Below are 25,358 nucleotides of genomic sequence, written 5' to 3' on the forward strand. Positions count from 1 at the left end.
TATGACCTCAATATTTTTAGTTTTTTTAATTCAACTCTGAAGAAATATTTAAAGTAACATAGAAGTATTAGATATACCATGATAACTTAACAATTTTTAAAGCTCCTAACACCACTAAGCAATGATACATCTCAGTACTACTGCAAAAGAAAATTGTATCCTCCACAGCTTTAGCAAATATAACTGAACACTGGATATCTATTTGTTTAATGTTTATTTATTTTTGAGAGAGGGAGAGCACAAGCAGGGGAGGGGCAGAGAGAGGAGGGGACAGAGGATCTGAACTGAGCTCCATGCTGACAGCACAGGGCCCAAACTCAAGAACCACAAGATCACGACCTGGGCCGAAGTCGGACGGTCAACCAACTAAGCCACCCAGACACCCCAAGGATATCTACATTTTTATGCCACTTTTATACACCTTGATTTTTCCACAGTAGCAAACCATGAAACACTACTGTTTTGGGGAAAAGTTTAAAAAAAAAGTTATCTGCTAATTTCTTAATTATGGCTAAAACAGTATAAAGGAAAAAAGCAGACAAAAATAAAAAACCCACCAGACAATAGCAAAACACACTAAATTTCTAACAGTTCACCAGCACAAGTCTGCAGATCTATAGGGTACAAATGGGCCCGATCATATCCCTCTGCTTTTTCAAGCACAACAAATATGCTGCACTTACAAGTTCCTGAAGAACTCATTTGCCAAATATCTATTCGATTCCTTCAAATAACTTGAGTCCAGGAGTTCAGTTTTAAAGTGGAGTGAATTTAATTTTACATGCCTTTTGAAAAATACAAGTCAGAAAGCAACTAAATAACTTGAGGCCGACACTAGGGCAAAAGGAAACTGAGGTAGAAAAGTAAAAGTATTTAAGTCAAAGCTGCTATTACACACATAATGGCAAAGACACAAAAAAATTAAGGACGTGGAAATCGTGAACAGCATTCATTAGCCAGCTAACGCTTCTGCTAGTTCCCAAACTATGCCTACCTAATATACAATTTTTATCCTTCTTTATCTTAATAGCTACACTAATACTAAAACCCAAACATTTTTCCTAAGCGCTCTTATCTGCAGAGTATGTGTAGTAGGGTAGCGGGAAGCAAAGGCGAAAACCAGCTTAGCATATGCACTATGTTACAGGCTGTGTCCTACATAACCTTTTGAATGCATGACCTTTAAGTTGTTGAAGGTTGCCTCAGAATTTGGCTCAGTTTGATGGAAACATCTGTTCCTCTCGCAGGTATACTGTAAGGACTTTTTTCTCAGTTGGATTCAGAACACAGCAAGTGAGCCCTTGTCTGTCCAATCATACAGACCCCAACACTTGTAAATCAAGTTCTGGGAGGGCAGCAGCAGGTCCACATTCCGTCACCCTTTCTCAGCCAGCTAGGCCAACTGACCGCTGTGAGAACTGCTCTTATCATGTCATCAAATCGAAACATGTTGAGATAAGGGACTGGAAGAGGCATCTGCAGAATTCCCAAAATGTAGTGACTTTGGAACATTGACAGATGCAACTGTCATTTTATACCTTCAACTAACCTGATGTCCACTGGCCCGACACAGTAAAGCTGTCCAAGATCGATTCCAATTCTTTCACGTTATTTTCACATGTCTCTACTAGAAAGGCCTGGTGCTTCTTAGCCTTTTAATTAAGAAAACAATTACACATAATAAGGTCACATATTATAAGAGCTATGGATTTGTGTGAACATATATGGCACTGTTAAGTATAAACAAGCTAATAATTACTCCATTCAAATCTCTTATTAATAAACCTCTTTCTGTCTTAATCATACCTTTTACTTGGCTGAATGTAACCCTGTGTAAGGTCTCGATAACAATTTACTGAGGCCTTAGTGCCTGGCACTATTTTATTCTTTTTTATCCCCACAGCAACCCAAGAGGTAAGGGCTATTGTTATCCCAATTTTACAGATAAGAAAACTGAGACAAAGAGGAATTAGGAAACACGTTACGAGATCGAGATTGCAGTCGTGTGGCAAACGGCCAGATGGTGGTCAAAAGTGACCACAGAGAAGGAACTGCAGCAGTCTACACAAGAGGAAATGGAAGCATAGGCGAGGGTCTTGGTCACGAAAAGGAACAGTGGGGGGCAACATACTTAGGAGATGGAATGACCAGGCCTTGGGACACTGCACTGGGTTAGACTTCATCAGATTAAACTGGATTAGATGTGACTGGATTGGATTGGATTGGATTGGACTGGATTGATGACCTTGGGTAAATGCTCAGATAGAAGGAGGAGTCAAGAGTGATCTCAAGTTTCAGGCTCAAAGATCTGGCAGATTTCAGTAGTACAGTGAGAACAATGAAGGTAGAGAAGGTCTTATTTGGGCTGTTTTTGTTTATTTACTTGCTTGTTTGTTTTTGGCAGCGAGTACAAATGAATTTGGTTTCGATCACATTTCATTGGAAATAGCTTTTAAGACATTCCTAGTACCAGCAAAACACCTGACAAATAGCAGGCTTTAAATAAATATATTTGAATTAACAAAGAACAAATAAAATAGAAAGATATGGGAGGCAGCTGGACATAATGGTACAATGCTCAGAAGAGAAGTCAGGAATAGGTTTGGAAATCACATACAGATATTCCCTGGGGCTTACCTAGAGAGCATTAGACAGGAAGAGAACCTAGGACAAGGCCTTAAGGAACTACAGAAGTTAATAGTTAGAAAAGAAAAAAAACAGCAAAGACGATTGAGAAAAGAGAAAGAAAAACAGAAAAGTATAGTGTCATGAAAACCGAGAACATTTCCAAGACAGAGATGTCAGTTATGTCTAATGTCACAGAACATTCAAACAAAATGGAGACCAAATAGTGTTCAATCGGCAGAGAGGTCACTGGTGACCTTGATGAAATCTGTTATAATTCAGACTGGAATAGGTTGAAGAAGCAATAAGCCTGAATTTTGGGTTTTTTCCTGACTGAGAGCTAAGTCAGTGGAAACAGGAAGTTTAGATACCCCTTTCCCGGTAAGAAGAGAAAGAGAAATAAAGGGAAGTAGTTGGAAGGAAGAACGAAGTCGGAGAAGAGTTTTGTTTTTTTTAATAAATGAGAAACTTAAGCATCTGTAAAAGCTGATGAGGTGGAAACACTAGTGCAAGAGTGCCTACATATACAGAAGAAATGGGAGAACAGATCATACATGGCAAAATTATATCCTTAAAATATGTAAAATAATACTTTCTTTAGATGTCAGTTCAATTATCACTTTTTCAGAAAAGTTATCCTTCTCTTCACCCCCCTGACTACATCAATTCCTCTATAAGATTCTTCTCAGCAATTATCACAATTATGATTGTGTATTTATTTGAATAGGTCTTTTATTAGCCTCTATTTCATACTATTTAAGCCCTGTGAAAGGAGATATGGGAGGGGTTTTGTCCTCACCAGTGTATTGCCACCACCTAGACAATACTGAATATCAAAAGTAATAGTTAAAAAACCATTTTTATATAAAATACATATTACATGTCTATAATTTTTAATGCAAATAGGATCATAGTATACATGCTGCTATATAACTTACTTTTCCATTCATATTATGTCTTTGACATCTTTCCACATCACATTTTTTTAGTTTCGTAGTACTCTATTGTTTAGATGTACCATTAATTAACTTAACTAGTCTCCTATTGCTAAAATCTACAGGTTATTTGCATTTTTGGGTATTATTGATAATAGTACAATATACATCCTTGTATGTGTACTCATATATCTTTGCATAAACATGCAAGTATACCTGTTCCATAAACTGCTAGAAATAGATTTGCTGGGTAAAAGGGTATGAACATCTATTTTCAGACAATTGTTACCAAATTGCTCTCTAAAGAGTCCTACCTTGTATAATACCATGTCCAGTATAAGTGCCTATTTCTCAATATCTTCCCAATGATAGGAATTATCAACTTATTTTAATGTGCATTTCTTTAACTTTAACATTAAGGATCTTTTCATGTTTACTAGCCACCTGTACCTCTTTTCCTGTGAACGCCTTTCCACATCATTTGCCCGTTTTTACATTACATTGTCCATATTGACCATAGTGATTTATAATAGTCTTTTCTTTTTTTTTTAATGTTTTTATTTATTTTTGAAGGAAGAGAGAGACAGAGTATGAGCAGGAGTGGGGCAGAGAGAGGGAGACACAGAATCCGAAGCAGGCTCCAGGCTCTAAGCTGTCAGCACAGAGCCCCATGAGGCGCTTGAATCCGCAAACTGTGAGATCATGACCTGAGCCCAATGTCGGACGCCCAACCGATTGAGCCACCCAGGCGCCCCTTAGTCTTTTCTAAATTATAAAAACGATCCCTTTGTCATACATATTGCAGATCATTATTGCCAATTTGTCACTCACCTTGCAATCATGTTCGTAGAAACAAAATTGTATTTAAGTGACCAAATTTATCAATAATTTGCTTTGGGACTTCTAAATTTTGTGTCAGACCTTCTTTACTCCAAGATTATAAAATAATTAATTCCCTTTTTCTTCCAGTGCCTTTTCACCTTCTTTTTTTATGGCTCTTTGATCAATCTAAAGTTTGTTTGATATAAGCAATATGGCAGGGATTTAGTTACATTATTTCCTCTTATGTATGTTCCGTTACCTGAAAACTCTGGGATAATTTATCTTTAAAACACTGATTTGGCATACTGTGATATTGTGATTTATAGTAAGAAATATAATTCTGGTCTTTATCCATGGTTCCAGGCACATAGCTCCTAAAACCCTGGTAATTTCCTTTTGGAACAGTCCTAAGTCCATCTTTTATTATATTATTCAGTTTTGTTCCCAATTCCTGAAATAACTTCAGGGTCAGAAAGGTAAAATGGATGTCTTTTGTTATTCACAGCAAACTCCTTTCAACCACACCTCAGTTTATGTCAATGCCTGGGAGGGCTTGTCCTCGGGCATGCACACAGTCTGACAGACTTGTCAGGAATGACTGTGACATTATATTGAAGACTGGCTTCCTAGCAATCACCTCTGGGTCTTAATGTTCAGTCGGTCTTTGGTTGTGTTTAAGCCCCCTTGCACCAGTAAGGCTTCCACTCTGCGTTGATGTGTCTGTGTGTAGCTTGGGGCATGCTTCCGGTCTGCCTCACATCCTGCTCAGATTGCTCTTGAGTGGATGCCACCTACCACACGTACACGGCCTTCCCAACTGCCGACTCAGCTGTCACCCCATGAGGGGTCCTCTTGGCTATCTCTTTCTCTAGTTCTCTATTTTAAACTTCTGGCTGCTGTGTCATTTTATTATATCATAGAGGTACCAGGTTCCTCTTAATCTCTCTTCACCCAGATTTATATTGTTGTCAACCATGTCCTTAACCATGGAATTTTCCACTCTCTACTCCACATAAGTTAAGTCTCCTCAAGCAGAGGTACAGAGCTCTTTTCCCTGAAAGCCAGCCTGCCTTTCCTCCTGGGCAGAACCCTTGTGCCTCTGATTGGATTTGGGTGTGAAGACCCACTTTTTCCAGGACAACAATCCTGCTCTGTAAGTGGCCATTGGGGCATTGCAACGTCTGGTCTTCTGGGGCAGGAGCAATTGCCCCAATTTTGTTGACCTGCCAAGACTGGGATAGAGCGTCAGCATTACAAATGAGGTCTGGGTGGAGGAAGAGTGATCTGGTCCTCTCACTCATCCCTGCCCAGAATAAAATTGCTGCAACACAGGGCTCTGAGGGATGAGACATTCCAGCTATCTGCCACTCCCAGGAAGAAAGCATAGCCCCAGCCTAAAGGCCAAGGAGAGAGGAAGGGCCAAACCACCCAGGGTATAGCTTCTGTAACAGGGAGCACGATGGAAAAGAGGTTATGGAACCAACCATCACTCAAATGCCCCCAGGTTCTCATTGTTCTTACTGAAATTTCGTTGATTTTCTTCTTTTTGATAATTTGAGATATAGTTTACATACCATAAAAAGAAATCACTTAAAGTATACAATTCAACGGTTTTTAGTAGTTTCATTGAGTTATACAACCAACACCACAATCAATTTTAGAACACTTTCTTCACACCAGCAAGAAACCCCATACCCATCAGCAGTTACTATCTTCCCTTAGTCCCTTCAGCCCTAGGCAACCCTAATCTACTTCCTATCTCTACAGATTTGCCTTCTCTGAGCATTTCATATAAATGGAATCACACACTATGTGGCTTTTTATGTGTGGCTTCTTTCACTAAGCTTAATGTTTTCAAGGCCCTTCAGCCCTAGGCAACCCTAATCTACTTCCTATCTCTACAGATTTGCCTTCCCTGGGCATTTCATATAAATGGAATCACACACTATGTGGCTTTTTATGTGTGGCTTCTTTCACTAAGCTTAATGTTTTCAAGGCTCATCCATATGAACTTCATTTGATGATCGGTACCTCGCTTTTTCTTTATGCCTGAATTATATTCCATTCTATGGATGTAACAACTTTTGTTCATCCACTCAGCAGTTGATGGACATTTGGGTTGTTTCAGCTTTATGGCTGTCATATAAAATGCTGCTATGAACATGTGAGTGCATATTTTCATTTCTATTGGCTATATACCTAAGAGTACCATTGCAAGGTCATATGGTAACTACAATTTTTCCATTTTGAAAAACTTCCAAACTGTTTTACAAAGTGGGGGGTATCATTATACCTTCCCAAGAGTAGTGTATGAGAATTCCCAATTTTTTCACATCCTCACTAATAACCTGTTATTACTTGCTTTTATTTTATTATAGCCATCTAAGTATGTGTGAAATAACTTGTCATTATGGTTTTTAATTTTTTTGAGTACAGCTCATTATGGTTTTGATTTGCATTTTTCTGATGACTGCGCATCTTTTCACGTGTTTATTGGCCACTTATAAGTTTTCTTTGGAGAAGTCTCTGTTCAGATCTTTTGTCCATTTTTCAAATGGATTTTTTTATTATTGAATTTTAAGATGTCTTTATATATTCTGGATAAAATTACTTTACCAGATACATGATCTGCAAATATTTTCTCTTTTTATGAGTCGTCTTTTTATTTTTCTGATGCTGTTCTTTAAAGGACCAAGGTTTTTAATTTGATTAGTATACTTTCTTAAATAATAGTTTCTCCTTTGCCCTCAGGACAATTTCTAAAGCTTTATATGATTTTTTTTTAATTTTTCATCAGTTAAATTGTTGTTCCGCTAAGTAGAGAGTTTTCCAAGCTCTTTACACTATCATTCCAGAAGTTCTTCCCTGTAATATATTTTAATATCCTAAAGATCTTCTGAATCAATATTTTCCTGGGATATTATCATATAATTATATTTCCAGAAGAACTCCAGCATCATATTCACAAGTTATATGCAGATACACACACAAAAATGCCCCTCTGCTATTTCAATACATGTACTATCTTTAATAGTACATGTAATAGTATCTTTTTCATTAAAAATCCTGTACACTTGAGGGGTGCCTGGGTGGCTCAGTCAGTTAAGCATCCAACTCTTGATTTCGGCTCAGGTCATGATCTCACAGTCATGAGATCTAGCCCTGAGTCAGGCTCCAGCTGGGCGTGGAGCCTGCTTAATATCCTCTGTTTCTCTCTCTGCCTCTCTCTCTTCCTCTCCCTCCCCACACACACCTCCCGTGCACATGTGCACAAGCACATGCTCTTTCAAAAAAAAGAAAAGAAATCCTGCACAGTTGAGATTATTAGCACCATTTTACCAATGAGCAAGCAGATTCAGAAGGATAATATCACTAAAGGTCACACAACTATTACAAGACAGGACTGAAACTGAAACCCAGATCAATCTGTCTCCAAAATGTATGCTGACTGAGGCTAAGTCCTCACCAATATCAAGGAATAAAACTTAACAGAAATATAAATGTAAAAAGCCAGACAAATTGCACACTTGGAGTCAGTTTAATATAAAGGGTTCAATTAAAATCCTAGTTCAACAATAATTCTTCTCTCCCAACTATAGGGCTAAATCCTGACTAAAAGACAAGCTAAAATTTCAACACCATTACAGTTCAAAACCAAATTTAATGGCAAATTAGCCAGGAGACACTGACTAGTATAAAATGTTTCCAAGAATAAAGAAGAGGATTGACCAATGACAAGGCTTAAAAAGAATTAAATATGCCAAAAAGTTGCTATTACATTCATAATTAGTAGATTATAATTTTCTACAAAGATATCTGGCTAATAACCTCTTAATACAAATCTAACTTACATTTAATAACTAGGTTTATGAACCAACTACTGACCAGAAAAACTGTCATTGTTTTACAGATGACAATTTTCCTTCCCAATAAATCGTTTTGGTTTTATAATTTTGAAGCTTTCATTCTTTATTCATATATCAAAAGTGTTTGAGCTTTTCTGAAATGTGGATTGTACTTATATTTAAATATTTTTTCCCAAAGTTGTTAGTTCCCTTAATAGCTTTTTGATGGGCAAAAAAATTCTAGAATGAAAACAATTTATCTGCTAAGTAAACTGTTGGGTTGAAAACAAAGTGCCAAGCAAGAATAAAATACTAAGTTTCTAATTTTTGATTAACATGTTTTATCATGTGTCAATAAAGAGTAAGTTAAGGTTAAATGTCACATTATTGACTTAACAAATTCTATAATTCTGTAATTCTAAACATCCACAGCAGTTTAAAAGGAAAACTGTAGGATAAAAGGACTCACTTCTTTTTTCCTTGGACATAATCCACATAAAGAGTTTGTTACCCTCACAATAAAAATCTCTTAAGCTGTGTCGGGTAACCAGATGATGTTTAGATGAACATTTATTGATTACTCACGATGAACCAACGACTACTTTAGATGTCACAATGAATCTACAACCAGTGTAGACAGGGAACTAAAAATATAAAAATATTCAAAGAAAATTCAGAAAAATGTGTGACTGGCAGACCTTAATGTATTATTAAAGAGGAGTCAAGGTTGGTTATAAAATACCTTTACCCAGAAAGCACAATGAGATGACAAAGACCTAAGTTATATTTCCACCCTGGTATGCTATATCTCACACACTGCTAAAATGAATGAATTGCTGCCGGCTCAATCTAATGCATCATTCTCTTTGTTTCTTCCATAAGCATCTTATCTTTCTCTAGTCTACAAAGACACATCCTTCACTTTTTTACTAACCATGCATAAATATCTCAAATGGATATGCATATGAATAAAAATTTCTAATGCAATCTCTTGAAGAAACATACAAAAAGCATATGCAAATATTCATAACTAGAAATTGACAAATGGGTCTTCCTGATCTGCAGTGGAAAAAGTTGACTCAAGCCATTAATAACAGTAAAAGTAAATAAGGGACACTGTTAATAAGGTTAAAAGTAGTAAAAAAAAAAAAGAAAAAAACAACATAAATACCTTTATTTAATCACTAAGATTTTTAAATGAAATTTTCACTTTAAACATAGGTTGAACTTTTGCAGCAGTGATACATAATCCTTATAATTTCTGAACTTTTAAAAAATGTTTATTCATTTATTTTGAGAGACAGAGCATGCATGTGAGCAGAGAGGAGCAGAGAGAGAGAGATTTATTCCCAGGTCAAAGAGACTCCCAAGCAGGCTCCACACTGTCAGCGCGGAACCTGATGCGGGACTTAAACTCACAAACCGTGAGATCATGACCTGAGCTGAAATCAAGAGTTGGACACTCAACTGACTGAACCACCCAGGCGCCCCTGTGAATATTTTTTAACTCAAGTAAGTTTTAAATTTTTTTAAACTTTTTCATGTTTATTTATTTAAGAGAGAGAGAGAGTGCACATGAGCAGGAGAGGGGCAGAGAGAGAAAGAGAGAGAGAATCCCAAGCAGCCTCTATCCCAACACAGAGCTCTATCTCATGAACCATGAAATCATAACCTGAGCCAAAATCAAGAGTTGGACGTTTAACTGACTGAGCCACCCAGGTGCCTGTTTTTTCCTTTAATTTAAAAAAAATTTTTATTCAAATATATTTTATGCCATTATGAAGGAATTCTAACTAAAACAGGGAAACATCAGAATCTATAATCAACATCACATACTTTCTCTCACATTTTCATCATATCTTCGTCCTAAGAATCATTACATACCCAAAGCATTTGTAAGACAGAAGCAGAGTTTGCTCAGCTGAACTGAATTTGATCCGGTCAGCTTTCATGATCATCACTATCTGCAGCTTTCCCTCAATCATAATTTTTTTGGCGGGGGGAGAGAGACAGAGCAAGCACGAGTGCAAACAGGGAAGTAGGGCAAAGAGACAGAGAACCTCAAACAGGCTCCAAACTCAGCGCAGAGCCCAACACAGGGCTCAATCTCACAACTGTGAGATCATGACTGGAGCTGAAATCAAAAGTTGGAGGCATAATTGACTGAGCCACCTAGGCACCCCTCCCTCGATCGTATTAATGATAAATAATATCTCTTACTTTGCTTGCCTATGCTATTTCCATGGATGTAAGTATTCTATGCTTCCAACTGTTTGTATCATAAGATGAAATGTCACCCTCCCTATGCAGATCTATAATTAGTTCATTGTTCATAGGTGCTACCTTCCAATCTGAATATGGGCCTTGACATAAAGACATCTCTCTATCTCTCTCTCTCTTTCTTTCTCTCTCTCTCTCTCTCTCTCTCACACACACACACACACACACACACACACAATACCATCTTATTTATTCCCAGGTCAAAGACGAAATTTGAATTTTCAAAACTTAGTAATTTATGTAAGAATAAATTTCAAAATAAAAGGAAAAAGAATTAATTTCAAAAAGCTTACTAAAAAAAAAGCTTTATGCTCACATTATAAATTTAGAAAGCCAGCCATTTAATGAACATTTAAATACACAGATACAAACATACACATTCAGTTAGTGCTATTTAATACTATTAAATTTTTAAGGGCCACTAAGAAAGACAAAAAATGGTTTTTATATAAGCAAAAACAATGTTCACATACAAATACTAGCCCTATTCTGGAGGAATCAACAATTTTTTAGTAAAAAAAGTCAGAATAGAATGTTTATTGGCCCATTAGTTTTTAACACCTCCTGCAAAATCAGAGACATGTCATTCTAAAGCAAACCTAACAGATCATATGAAGCAAAAATATTATCAGGGAACATTAACTTTACCACAAAGCATAGCAATCAAAACACTTTTCAAAACCCGATCTAATGCTAGCAATCATTATATTATATAATCACTTAAACCCCCAAAGTACAGGGAAAAAACATACACTTGACCATTTTCAATCACAAGTTCTTTAGAGAATAAAATATTCTTTGAACTAAACCTCATGAGAACCAGAATTCCCTTTTCAATATATGGTCTCTCCTAGAGCTGTAACTAAATATTACTGAGTGGCAGAAAAACAAATCTCAAGAAATGATGGACTTAAAAAATTTCATTGTAGAAAGCACAAAGCAAATCCTAATAATACCAATTTTAAAATGATAGCTCCCCTGCTTCGAGAGAAGCAAATATAAAAACTCACCGTAATGACTAAAAGACCCAACAGGATATGTTGAGCCTCTGATGGACTTTAATGAGCATAATCACTAAGCAACTTAAATTAGAAAGTCAGTTTTATTTAGTGGTTGATTAAATCATTATTAAATTCATAGATTGTGAAATTAATAGTTCAATTTTAATCAAAACTTTTCAAAGTCAAATTCAATAGTGTGTAACACAGAACATGAAACTAATTTTGTTAAATCTTTAGATGTCCTATGTTGAAATTCTATTAATTCTATGGCATTAAATATAATAATAATATATGATTCATTTACCAATCATATCTTCCAAATCCATACACTGAATGGGAATTTCATGAATATAAAAGTACAATTAAAGTCCTCTGGGTTTATATTTCTTAAATACCAACAAAAGACTCAACATACTGAGTTTGGACTTTTCCAGAATGATGTTCTGTATTTGTATTATATCTCCTGAAACAGGGGAGCTAACACTTTCCAACTGGTTTATTAATATATCATGCATCTTGACCTAGAAAATCTCTAGGAACCCCTCCAGTTCTAAAAAGCTAAATTATACAACTAGTTTACAATTATTATTTTTAAGCCTCAAAACTTCCCAAAGTCTCTGCATATTATTAATAACACCTTGATTTCAATAGTAAACTTTAGAGAGGAAATTCTCTTTAATTTTCTCTTGCAATGCAACAGAGAAGATAAAGACAAAGACTTGAATAATGACCATGAGCATGACCTAAACTAGAAAACAAGCTGTTACCTCAAAGGCAGAGAAAAATTACCTGTGGGTAATTTATGCTTCTCATCTATATTCTATAAAATATTGAAAATATTATGCTCAAAAAATATAAGTGTGGGGGCACCTGGGTGGCTCAGTCGGTTAAGCATTTTGGCTTTGGTTCAGGTCATGATCTCACAGTTCATGGGTTTGAGCCCCATGTCAAGCTCTGTGCTGACACCTTGGAGTCTGGAGCCTGCTTCAGATTCTCTGTCTCCCTCTCTCTCTGCCCCTCCACTGCTCACACTCTGTCTCTCTCTCTCTCTCTCTCAAAACTAAATAAATATTTTAAATAAATAAATAAATAAAATAAAGTTTCATTTCCAAAAGCGAAAGGTAAATGCTTTCTCTTAAGTCATTTTCTCTTCAGTCAAAACCAATTATGAATTCAAAGCAAAAATAATAATAGCCAGCTCTGAGGATGCAAAACCAGAAACATTTCATTTTTTATGGTTTAAAATTTTTAATTTGGCAGATATCTTTTTAGAAAAAAAATGTTTAATGTTTATTTATTTATTTATTTACTTAGAGAGAGAGAGAGAGAGAGTGCACGCACACACAAGCAGGGAAGGGGCAAAGAGAGAGGGAGAGAGAAACCCAAGCAGGTTCCAGTCTGACAGCACAGAGCCCAATGTGGGGCCTGATCCCATGACTGTGAGATCTTGACCTGAGCTGAAATCAAGAGTCAAATGCTTAACTGAGACACTCAGGCGCCCCCAAGAGAAAAAATTTTTAAACTCTTGCCCCCCACTCCAAAGGCCACTAATTAGGAAAAAAAATAATAATAAAGGAAAATATACAAGAAAAATATATTAAGGAAACGTGATAGATGAATTTTTTATAAAAAGAAAAACACTGCACTTACTATGTAAAGGAACAGTATTTTAATTAAATAAATATTCATTATGGCACAAAAACAGACATTCAGATCAATGGAACAGAATAGAGGCCCCAGAAATGGACCCACAAACATATGGCCAACTAATCTTTGACAAAGCAGGAAAGAATATCCAACGGAATAAAGACAGTCTCTTCAGCAAGTGATGTTGGGAAAACTGGACAGCAACACGCAGAAAAATGAACCTGGACCATTTTCTTACACCATACACAAAAATAAACTCAAAATGGATGAAAGACCTAAATGTAAGAGGGAAGCCATCAAAAGCCTTGAGAAAGCAGACAAAAACCTCTTTAACCTCTGCCACAGCAACTTGTTACTCAACATGTCTCTGGAGGCAAGGGAAACAGAATCAAAAATGAACTATTAGGACCTCATCAAAATAAAAAGCTTCTGCACAGCAAAGGATACAATCAGCAAAACTGAAAGGCAACCAATGGAATGGGAGAAGATATTTGCAAATGACATATCAGATAAAGGGTTAGCATCCAAAATCTATAAAGAACTTACCAAACTCAACAGCCAAAAAACAAATAATCCAGTGAAGAAATGGGCAAAAGACATGAATAGACACTTCTCCAAAGAAGACATCCAGATGGCTAACAGACACATGAAAAAATGCTCCACATCACTCATCAGCAGGGAAATACAAATCAAAAACACAATGAGATACCCCCTTACACCTGTCAGAATGGCTAACATTAACAACTCAGGCAACAACAGATGTTGGCAAGGATGTGGAGAAAGAGATCTCTTTTGCATTGTTGGTGGGAATGCAAGCTGGTACAGCCACTCTGGAAAACAGTATGGAGGTTTCTCAAAAAACTAAAAATACAACTACCCTACGACCGAGCAATTGCACTACTAGGCATTTATCCAAGGGATACAGGTGTGCTGTTTCGAAGGGACACATGCACCCCCATGTTTATAGCAGCACTACCAACAATAGCCAAAGTCTGGAAAGAGCCCAAATGTCCACTGATGGATGAATGGATAAAGAAGATGTGGTTTATATATACAATGGAGTATTACTCGGCAATCAAAAAGAATGAAATCTTGCCATTTGCAACTACGTGTATGGAACTAGAGGGTACTATGTTAAGTGAAATTAGTCAGTCAGAGAAAGACAAAAATCATATGACTTCACTCATATGAGGACTTTAAGACACAGAACAGATGAACACAAGGAAGGGAAGCAAAAATAATATAAAAACAGGGAGAGGGGGGAAACATAAGAGACTCTTAAATATGGAGAACAAACAGAGGGCTACTGGAGGGGGTGTGGGAGGGGGGGATGGGCTAAATGGGTAAGGGGCATTAAGGAATCTACTCCTGAAATCATTGTTGCACCATATGCTAACTAACTTCGATGTCAATTTAAAAATAAAATTAAATTTGGGGGAAGGAGCCAAGATGGCAGAACAGCATGGAAGCTTTTTGTGTGCCTCACGTCCATGAAATACAGCCAGACCAACATTAAACCATCCTACACACCTAGAAAACCGATTGGAAGATTAACACAACAATCTGCACAACCTGAACCACAGAATTCAGCAGGTATGCAACATGAAGAGCTGAACTTGGGGAGTAAGAAGCCCCAAAAGGAATTCACCCCAAAAGAAAGAGCACGAAGAAACGACAGCCAGGGATTTAACCAACATGGACACAAGCAAGATGTCTGAACCAGAATTTAGAATCATGATAATAAGAATACTAGCTGGAGTCGAAAACAGATTAGAATCCCTTTCTGCAGAGATAAAAGAATTAAAAAATAGCCAGAATGAAATTAAAAATGCTATAACTGAGCTGCAATCACGGATGGATGCAGTGGCAGCAAGGATGGACAAGGCAGAACAGAGAATCAGCGATATAGAGGACAAACTTAGAATAACGAAGCAGAAAAAAGAGGGAGATTAAGGTAAAAGAGCACGATTTAAGAATTAGAGAAATCAGTGACTCATTAAAAAGGAATAGCATCACAATCATAGGGGTCCCAGAGGAGGAAGAGAGAGAAATAGGGGTAGAAGGGTCATGTGAGCAAATCATAGTAGAAAACTTTCCTGACCTGGGGAAAGACACAGACATCAAAATCCAGGAAGCACAGAGGACTCCCATTAGAGTCCACAAAAACCGACCATCAACAAGGCATATCATAGTCAAATTCACAAAATACTCAGGCAAGGAGAGAATCATGAAAGCAGCAAGGGAAAAAAAGTCCCTAACCTACAAGGGAAGACAGATCAGGTTTGCAGCAGACCTATCCACAGAAACTTGGCAGACCAGAAAGGAATGGCAAGATATATTCGGTGTGCTGAATCAGAAAAATATGGAGCCAAGAATTCTTCATCCAGCAAGGCTGTCATTCAAAATAGAAAGAGAGATAAAAAGTTTCCCACACAAACAAAAATTAAAGGAGTTTGTGACCACTAAACCAGCCCTGCAAGAAATTTTAAGGGGGACTCCCTGAGGGGAGAAAAGATGAAAATATATATATAAATAAATAAATACCAAAAGCAACAAAAAATTAGAAAGGACCAGAGAACACCACCAGAAACTCTAACTCTACAAGCATCATAATGGCAATAAATTCATATCTTTCAGTACTCACTCTAAACATCAATGGACTCAATGCTCCAATCAAAAGACATAGGGTAACACAATGGATAAGAAAACAAGATCCATCTATATGCTGTTTACAAGAGATCCACTTTAGACCTAAAGACACCTACAAATTGAAAATAAGGGGATGGAGAACCATCTATCATGCTAATGGTCAACAAAAGAAAGCCAGAGTAGCCATACTTATATCAGACAATCCAGACTTTAAAATAAAGACTGTATCAAGAGATGCAGAAGGGCATTATATCATAATCAAGGGGTCTATAGACCAAGAAGACCTAACAATTGTAAACATTTATGTGCCAAATGTGGGAGATAATCAATTAATCACAAACATAAAGAAACTCATAAATAGTAATACCACAATAGTAGGAGACTTCAACACCCCACTCACAGCAATTGACAGATCATCTAATCAAAAAATCAACAAGGAAACAATGGCTTTGAATGACACATTGGACCAGATGAACTTAACAGATATATTCAGAACGTTTCATCCTAAAGCAGCGGAATATACATTCTTCTCCAGTGCACATGGAACGTTCTCCAGAATAGATCATATACTGGGACACAAATCAGCCCTAAGTAAGTACAAAAAGATTGAGATCATACCGTGCATATTTTCAGACCACAATGCTATGAAACTCGAAATCAACCACAAGAAAAAATTTGGAAAGGTAACAAATACTTGAAGACTGAAGAACATCCTACTAAAGAATGAATGGGCTAACCAAGAATTTAAAAAAGAAATTTAAAAGTATATGGAAGTCAATGAAAATGACAGCACCACAACCCAAAACATGTAGGGTACAGCAAAGGCGGTCATAAGATGAAAGTATATATCCAGGCCTTCCTAAAGAAGGAAGAAAGGTCTCAGATACACAACCTAACCTTACAACTTGAAAAGCTTGAAAAAGAACAGCAAATAAAACCCAAAACCAGCAGAAGACAGGAAATAATAAAGATTAGAGCAGAAATTAATGCTATTGAAACCAAAAAAAACAGGAGAACAGATCAATGAAACCAGAAGCTGGTTCTTTGAAAGAATTAACAAAATTGATAAACCACTAGCCAGTTTGATCAAAAAGAAAAAGGAAAGGACCCAAATAAGTAAAATCAAGAATGAAAGAGGAGAAATCACAACCAACACAACAGAAATAAAAACAATAATAAGAGAATATTATGAGCAATTATATGCCAATAAAATGGGCAATCTGGAAGAAGTGGACAAATTCCTAGAAACATATACACTACCAAGACTGAAACAGGAAGAAATAGAAAATTTGAACAGACCCATAACCAGTAAGGAAATGGAATTAGTAATAAAAAATCTGCCAAAACACGAGAGTCCAGGGCCAGATGCCTTTCCAGGGGAATTCTACCAAACATTCAAGGAAGAGTTAACACATATTCTCTTGAAACTGTTCCAAAATATAGAAACGGAAGGAAAACTTCCAAACTCTATGAAGCCAGCATTACCTCGATTCCAAAACCAGACAGAGACCCCACTAAAAAAGGAGAACTATAGACCAATTTCCCTGATGAGCATGGATGCAAAAATCCTCAACAAGATATTAGCCGACTGGATCCAACAATACATCAAAAAAATTATTCACCACGACCAAGTGGGATTTATACCTGGGATGCAGGGCTGGTTCAATATCCACAAAACAATTAACGTGATTCATCACATCAATAAAAGAAAGGACAAGAACCATATGATCCTCTCAATAGACACAGAGAAAGCCTTTGACAAAATACAGCATCCTTTCTTGATAAAAACCCTCAAGAAAGTAGGGATAGAAGGATCATACCTTGAGACGGTAAAAGCCATATACGAGTGACCCAACACTACTATCATCCTCAATGGGGAAAAACTGAGAGCTTTCCCCCTAAGGTCAGGAACAAGACAGGGATGTCCACTCTCTCCAGTTATTCAACATAGTATTGGAAGTCTTAGCCTCTGCAATCAGACAACACAAACTAATAAAAGGCATCCAAATCAGCCAGGAGGAGGTCAAACTTTCACTCTTCACAGACAACATGATACTCTATATGGAAAACCCTAAAGATTCCACCAAAAAACTGCTAGGACTGATTCATGAATTCAGCACAGTTGCAAGATATAAAATCAATGCACAGAAATCGGTTGCATTCCTGTTCACCAACAATGAAGCGACAGAAAGAGAAATCAAGGAATCCATTCCATTTACAGTTGCACCAAAACCCATAAAATACCTAGGAATAAATCTAACCAAAAGGTGAAAAATCTATACACTGAAAACTATAGAAAGCTTATGAAAGAAATTGAAGAAGACACAAAGAAACGGAAAAAGATTCCATGCTCCTGGATAGGAAGAAAAAATATTGCTAAAATGTCGATACTACCCAAAGCAATCTACATATTCAATGTGATCCCTATCAAAGTAACACCAGCATTCTTCACAGAGCTAGAACAAATAATCCTAAAATTTGTATGGAACCAGAAAAGACCCCAAATAGCCAAAGCAATCTTGAAAAAGAAAACCAAAGCAGGAGGCATCACAATCTCGGACTTCAAGCTATACTACAAAGTTGTAATCATCAAGACAGTATGGTACTGGCACAAGAAGAGACACTCAGATCAATGGAACAGAATAGAGAACCCAGAAATGGACCCACAAACATACGGCCAACTAATCTTTGACAAAGCAGGAAAGAATATCCAATGGAATAAAGACAGTCTCAACAGCAAGTGGTGCTGGGAAAACTGGACGGCAACATGCAGAAGAATGAACCTGAACCACTTTCTTACACCATACACAAAATGGATGAAAGACCTCAATGTAAGACAGGAAGCCATCAAAATCCTCGAGGAGAAAGCAGGCAAAAACCTCTTTGATCTTGGTCGCAGCAATTTCTTACTCAACACATCTCCAGAGGCAAGGGAAACAAAAGCAAAAATGAACTACTGGGACCTCATCAAAATAAAAAGCTTCTGCACAGAGAAGGAAACAATCAGCAAAACTAAAAGGCAACCGACAGAATGGGAGAAGGTATTTGCAAATGACATATCAGATAAAGGGTTAGTATCCAAAATCTACAAAGAACTTATCAAACTCAACACCCAAAAAACAAATAATCCAGTGAAGAAATGGGCAAAAGACATGAGTAGACACTTCTCCAAAGAAGACATCCAGATGGCCAACCGACACGTGAAAATATGCTCAACATCACTCACCATCAGGGAAATACAAATCAAAACCACAATGAGATACCACTTGACACCTGTCAGAATGGCTAACATTAACACCTCCGGCAACAACAGATGTTGGCAAGGATGCGGAGAAAGAGGATCTCTTTTGCATTGTTGATGGGAATGCAAGCTGGTGCAGCCACTCTGGAAAACAGTATGGAGGTTCCTCAAAAAACCAAAAATAGAACTACCCTACGACCGAGCAATTGCACTACTAGGCATTTATCCAAGGGATACAGGTGTGCTGTTTCAAAGGGACACATGCCCCCCCCATGTTTATAGCAGCACTATCAACAATGTCCAAAGTATGGAAAGAGTCCAAATGTCCATCAATGGATGAATGGATAAAGAAGATGCAGCATATATGTACAATGGAGTATTACTCGGCAATCAAAAAGAATGAAATCTTGCCATTTGCAACTAAGTGGATAGAACTGGTGGGTATTATGCTAAGTGAAATTAGAGAAAGACAAAAATCATATGACTTCACTCATATGCGGACTTTAAGAGACAAAACAGATGAACATAAGGGAAGGGAAACAAAAATAATATAAAAACAGGGAGGGGGACAAAATAGAAGAGACTCACAAATATGGAGAACAAACTGAGGGTTACTGGAGGGGTTGTGGGAGGGGGGATGGGCTAAATGGGTAAGGGGCACGAAGGAATCTACTCCTGAAATCACTGTTGCACTATGTGCTAACTAACTTGGATGTAAATTTTAAAAAATAAAAAATAAAGTTAAATTACAAATAAATTAATTAATTTAATTTAAAAAATAAATAATAAAAGCAGACTGATTTAAAAAACTTTTTTTTCATTAAATAATTTTTGAATTTCATATTATGGCCAGGTAAAGAGATAGAGAACAATAGTTCTTTTTTTTTCTTTTTTTAAAAAAAAAATTTTTTAATGTTTATTTATTTTTGAGGCAGGTAGAGACAGAGCATGAACGGGGGAGGGTCAGAGAGAGAGGGAGAGACAGAATCTGAAACAGGCTCCAGGCTCTGAGCTGTTAGCACAGAGCCTGACGCGGGGCTCGAACTCACTGATCGTGAGATCATGACCTGAGCCAAAGTCGGACACTTAATCCACTGAGCCACCCAGGCACCCCAAGAACAATAGTTCTAATCAGAAAACAGAACAAGTCAGAAAGCTCATTACGAGGAAGGGAAAGAAAAGCAACAAGAGGAGCAAAAGAAACAGAAAGATGGAAGAAAAATATGACACAAAGCTATGGATTTAATAGAAATGAGAAAAGAGAGGAAAGTACGAATAGTCAGGTTGAACCATATAACTGGAGATCACTTAGGTACAACCTGAATAAGTTTTCTGAACATCCCATAAGCTCTGCAGCAAGGACTATTATTCACAGAGCAACAACATTTAGTAATCCATTAAGCTTTGAAGAAACAATCAGCCTGCAATCTTTCACGCTATGATCAGAACAATAGTGCTTTACAGGATGAGACCCAAACAAGCAAGTAGACCCAAACAAGGCTTGCAACGTGCCTTACTTCAGATCATGTGCCACACTGCAAAGCTGAAAAATAAAAACTTGTTGGCACCAAGTAAAAAAATTATTTTAATATTTTTTAATTCTTTTATGTTTATTTATTTTTGAGAGAAAGAGACAGACAGAGACAGAAACAAAGCAAAGGAAGGGTCAAAGAGAGAGAGAGAGGGAGACACAATCTGAAACAAGCTCCAGGCTCTGAGCTGTCAGCACAGAGCCCGATGTGGGGCTCAAACTCACGAGCCATGAGATCACAACCTAAGCCGAAGTTGGCGCTTAACTGACTGAGCCACCCAGGCACCCCCCAAGTAAAATTTTGTAATCACAAAGCACTAGTATCCTCTATGGTGAAAAACCCAGGCTGCTTTTATCTTGTCACTGGAGTGCTAGAAGGCTAAATTAGGAAAATTCATGCAACTTATGTTTGTGACTATCTTCCCTGTTACATTCTTAGTCATAACTGGCTAACTTTCCAAACTACTGAAAACAGGGTCCCTAAGCAAGAAGCCCAAATCCATGACTCAGCTCGATGGCTCTCACATGTTTTTCTCCACCACTGATTCACCTCCTGAACCAGGAGCTAATAGGTAGGATAGCCCATGAAATTTAGGGTAGCACATAAGAGTGAACAGACAGTAAAGTATGCTACACAGAGAGCTCTAAACTTATCTAAAATCCACATCCAAAGTACTCAAACTACTAATTTAACCAAACAGCAAAAAAATAATATCAGTCCCTGAATCAGAACACATTGAATATCTTGGGTTGAATGAAGACTGTACAAAACATTAAATAATTTGAAAGTGACAGAGTATAACTTTTATCCCAACACTACCTTTCTATCTGAGCAGCACTGATTAGGCCACTACTTCTTAATATAACCCAGAGTCTCCATCTTTTTTGACATGGGGAAAAAAAAAAAACCATTCATTTTCTTCAATAATGGATATCACTAAGAGTTTAAAGTGAAGTAGCCAGTATCTGCAGAAGGTATACATGTGGGGACAAGACAAAGAAGAAACAAGGTATCACTCTAGATTTTATGCCCTTGGAATTCCCAGCAAATGCAGAATAGCAGTGTGCTGCATCACCCAAATAAATGCATCCAATAAATGTTTATGGAAGCACGCACTATGGTGGAATCTTGGTATATAAAATGAATTGTTAACCTCAATGCATTCACAATCTCATGGGAGAGATACACATACCAGATTTGGGTGAGTGTTATGCTAAACTGTGGTGAAGATGCTAAACTAAGTACTAAGGAAACACAAAGTTGGGAAAAGGAAAAATTCTGACTAGTAGGATGGGAGAGTGGGGAAAGATGGAATCATGGAAGGCATCACAGATTGCAAGATGTCAGAACAGGGCATTAAAGGTTACATAGGAGTTTACTAAAGGAAAAAAAAATAGGGCATTACAGGATACATAGGAGTTTACTAAAGAAAAAAAAAAGAAGCAGTTCAGTCAACGTGGGTCCAAAAAATGAACAGCCTTAAAAAGCAGGAAGATACAAAAATATACAATGTGTTTAGGAAGCCAAGAGCACGCTAATGTGGCTGAAGCAAGATAAGAGGGCTAATGGAAAGAGAAGAAGCTGAAAGAGTTAACACGGAGTCACAAAGCCAGGGCCTTAGATTGTATGACAAGAAGCGGAACTTCATTATGAAAACAACAAGCAGACATTGATGGTTTTTAATAAAGTGAGGGTGACAAGATCAGATCAATATCTTAGGAAGACAAATGTGGTGATGGTGTGAAAGCTCGATTATTGGGGAATGGAAACAAAATGATCAGGTACAAAATGACTACAAAAGGGAGTCTTTGAAATCATTAGATTTATTGATTATAAACCCTGACCCCCTCTCATCTTGGAATCATTGTTCTATGCACCGAAAAAAAAAAAAAGCAAGAGAAAGGTAAACCCCTAAATAAATTCTAAAATATTCTACAATTCAGTTTTCACTAATTTGACTAGTTTTCCCAATTTTTCTAAAGAAGAGATGATTCTTACATATATCTTTGTTGTAATCAGCATCTGTGGTTTCAAAATTTTATATCAATGTCCTAAAATTACTTTCATACTATTATCTCATGGCATGTAGTGAGGGGAAAAAACCTGTTAAACATCAGATTTGACCCAATAAAGTAATTGCCATAGGGTTTTCTTTTTTATCCTTACCATTACAAGTTCTTCCTGTAATTCACTGTAACTTTTTTCATTATACTGGAGTCTCTTTGAAAGGTCTATAATTGCTTTCTTCTGTTCCTCGATCTCTTCATTTAGTTTCTTGTTTTTGGAGAAATATTCTCTTTCTAATCTGAAAAGTTAAAGTGTCAGAGCAGATTTTTCAAATATGGTTTTATCAAGTCCTATTACATAGCTTTAACATGACTGGCAGATGTATTATCTATCATGTGTTTGTGCCAAAGGCTTTTAAAGGCCACCTCTCGTTTTTCCGAACAGAAAGGATTGCATATTCTTAAATGAAAGACTTTAAAGGAATAATACCTTGCCCCTTTGTTAGCAGGTATTTTACTATGCCCAAGGTTATAAGCAAAATCGATTTGGTTAGCGTTGATTTGGTCTCACCATTATCTTTGATGAACAAAACCCACACACCACAGTTCAGTTAGCTCAGAAACTGCCTCAAGACAGAAAACAGTTCTATCAAACAATTTTCAGATTAAAATACAACACTGGAAATGGAACAAATGCTTTATTCGTGAATGTCCTTGCAAGTGGAACTTAGTGTGATGGCATAGAAAATCCAAAAGAAAGAATCCTCAAAACACATTCATATTCACGATTGAAACACATAGAATTCTTTGCTTTTCTTTCTTTTTCAAGTTTGTATTTAAATTCTTGTTAGTTAACATACAGTGCAATATTAGTTTCAGGTGTAGGATATAGTGATTCATCACTTACAAACACAACACCCGGTGCTCAGCACAAGTGCCCTCCTTAATACCCATCACCCATTTAGCCCATCTTCCACCCACCTCCCTCCAGCAGCCTTCAGTTTGTTCTCTATAGTTACAAGTCTGTTTCTTGGTTTGCCTCTCTCTTTTTTTTCCCCTCGTCTCTTTTTTTTATGTTCATCTGTTTTGTTTCTTAAATCCCACATATGAGTGAAATCATATGGTATTTGTTTTTCTCTGACTTATTTCACTTAGCATAATACTCTCTAGCTCCATCCACATCATTGCAAATGGCAAGATTTCATTCTTTTTGATGGCTGAGTAATATCCCACTATGTATGTGTTTGTGTGTGTAAATACACACACATATACAGCACCTCTTCTTTATCCATTCATCAGTCAATGGACATTTGGGCTCTTTCCATAATTTGGCTATTGTTGATAGTGCTGCTGTAAAAACTGTGGTGCTGGAACCCATTTGAATCAGGATTTTTGTATACTTTGAGTAAATACCTAGTAGTGCAATTGCTGGATCATAGGGTAATTCTACTTTTAACTTTCTGAGTATCCTCCATACTGTTTTCCAGAGTGGCTGCATCAATTTGCATTCCCAGCAACAGTGCAAGAGGGTTCCCCATTCTCTGCATCCTTGGCAACACCTATTGTTTCTTATGTTGCTAATTTTAGCCATTCTGACAGGTGTGAGGTGGTAGCTCATCATGGGTTTGATTTGTATTTCCCAGATAATGAGTGATGTTGAGCATCTTTTCATGTGTCAGTTAGTCATTTGGATGTTTTCTTTGGAAAAATGTCCATTCATATCTTCTGCCCATTTGGGATTATTTGTTTGTTGGGTGTTGAGTTTGATATGTTCTTTATGGATTTTGATACTAACCCTTTATCAGAGAAGTCATTTACAAATATCTTCTCCCATTACAAAGGTTGTCTTTTGGTTTTGTTGATTGTTTCCGTCACTTTGTACAACATGTTTACCTTGGTGAAGTCCCAATAGTTTATTTTTGCTTTTGTTTCCCTTGCCTCAGAAGACCTATCTAGTAAGAAATTATTACAGATGATGTCAAAGAAGCCTGTGTTCTCCCCTAGGATGTTGATGATTTCCTGTCTCACATTTAGGTCTTTCATCCATTTTGAATTTATTTTTGTGTATGGTATAAGAAAGTGGTCCAGTTTCATTCTTTTGCAAGTTGCTGTCCACTTTACCCAACACCATTTGTTGAAGAGACTGTCTTTTTTTCATTGGATATTCTTTCCCGCTTTGTCGAAGATTGGTTGACCATATAGTTGTGGTTCCATTTCTGGATTTTCTATTCTGCCCCGTTGATCTATGTGTTTGTTTTTGTGCCAGTACCATACTGTCTTGATTGCTATAGCTTTGTAATATCAGTCTGAAATTGATGCTTCCAGCTTTGCTTTTCTTTTTCAAGACTGCTTTGGCTATTCAGAGTCTTTCATAGTTACATACAAATTTTAGGATTGTTTATTCTAGCTCTGTGAAAAATGCTAGTGGTATTTTGATAGGGATCGCATTAAATGTGTAGATTGTTTTGGGTAGTATAGACATTTTAACAATATTTGTTCTTCCCATCCACAAGCATGAAATGTTTTTCCATTTTTTTGTGTCATCTTCAATTTCCTTCATCAGTATTTTACAGTTTTCAGAGTACAGATCTTTTACCTCTTCAGTTAGGTTTAATCCTAAGTATCTTATGATTTTTGGTGAGATTGTAAATGGGATCAATTTCTTTATTTCTCTTTCTGCTGTTTCATTATTGGAGTATAGAAATGCAACAGATTTCTGTATGTTGTTGATATTATATCCTGCAACTTTACTGAATTTGTGCATCAGTTCTAGCA

At 36.9% G+C, this 25,358-nt stretch overlaps 1 protein-coding gene across 13 annotated transcripts in view; it reads right to left on the reverse strand.

Annotated features, from left to right (window-relative positions):
• The window catches only part of CCDC171 (coiled-coil domain containing 171), a 304,789-nt gene that overhangs the window by 201,342 nt on the left and 78,089 nt on the right, over window positions 1-25,358 (reverse strand). For 11 of the 13 annotated variants that reach the window (XM_053205079.1, XM_053205080.1, XM_053205076.1 and 8 more), the window contains 2 exons: window positions 22,744-22,882; window positions 1,550-1,652 (listed from right to left, as the gene is read on the reverse strand). In XM_053205079.1, the coding sequence (XP_053061054.1) occupies window positions 1,550-1,652; window positions 22,744-22,882 (242 nt within the window). The remainder of the gene's footprint in view (window positions 1-1,549; window positions 1,653-22,743; window positions 22,883-25,358) is intronic. The other 2 variants (XM_027047203.2, XM_053205078.1) reach the window with 1 other exon arrangement.

This window comes from Acinonyx jubatus, chromosome D4, assembly GCF_027475565.1.
Source record: "Acinonyx jubatus isolate Ajub_Pintada_27869175 chromosome D4, VMU_Ajub_asm_v1.0, whole genome shotgun sequence".
Classification (NCBI taxonomy): domain Eukaryota; kingdom Metazoa; phylum Chordata; class Mammalia; order Carnivora; family Felidae; genus Acinonyx; species Acinonyx jubatus.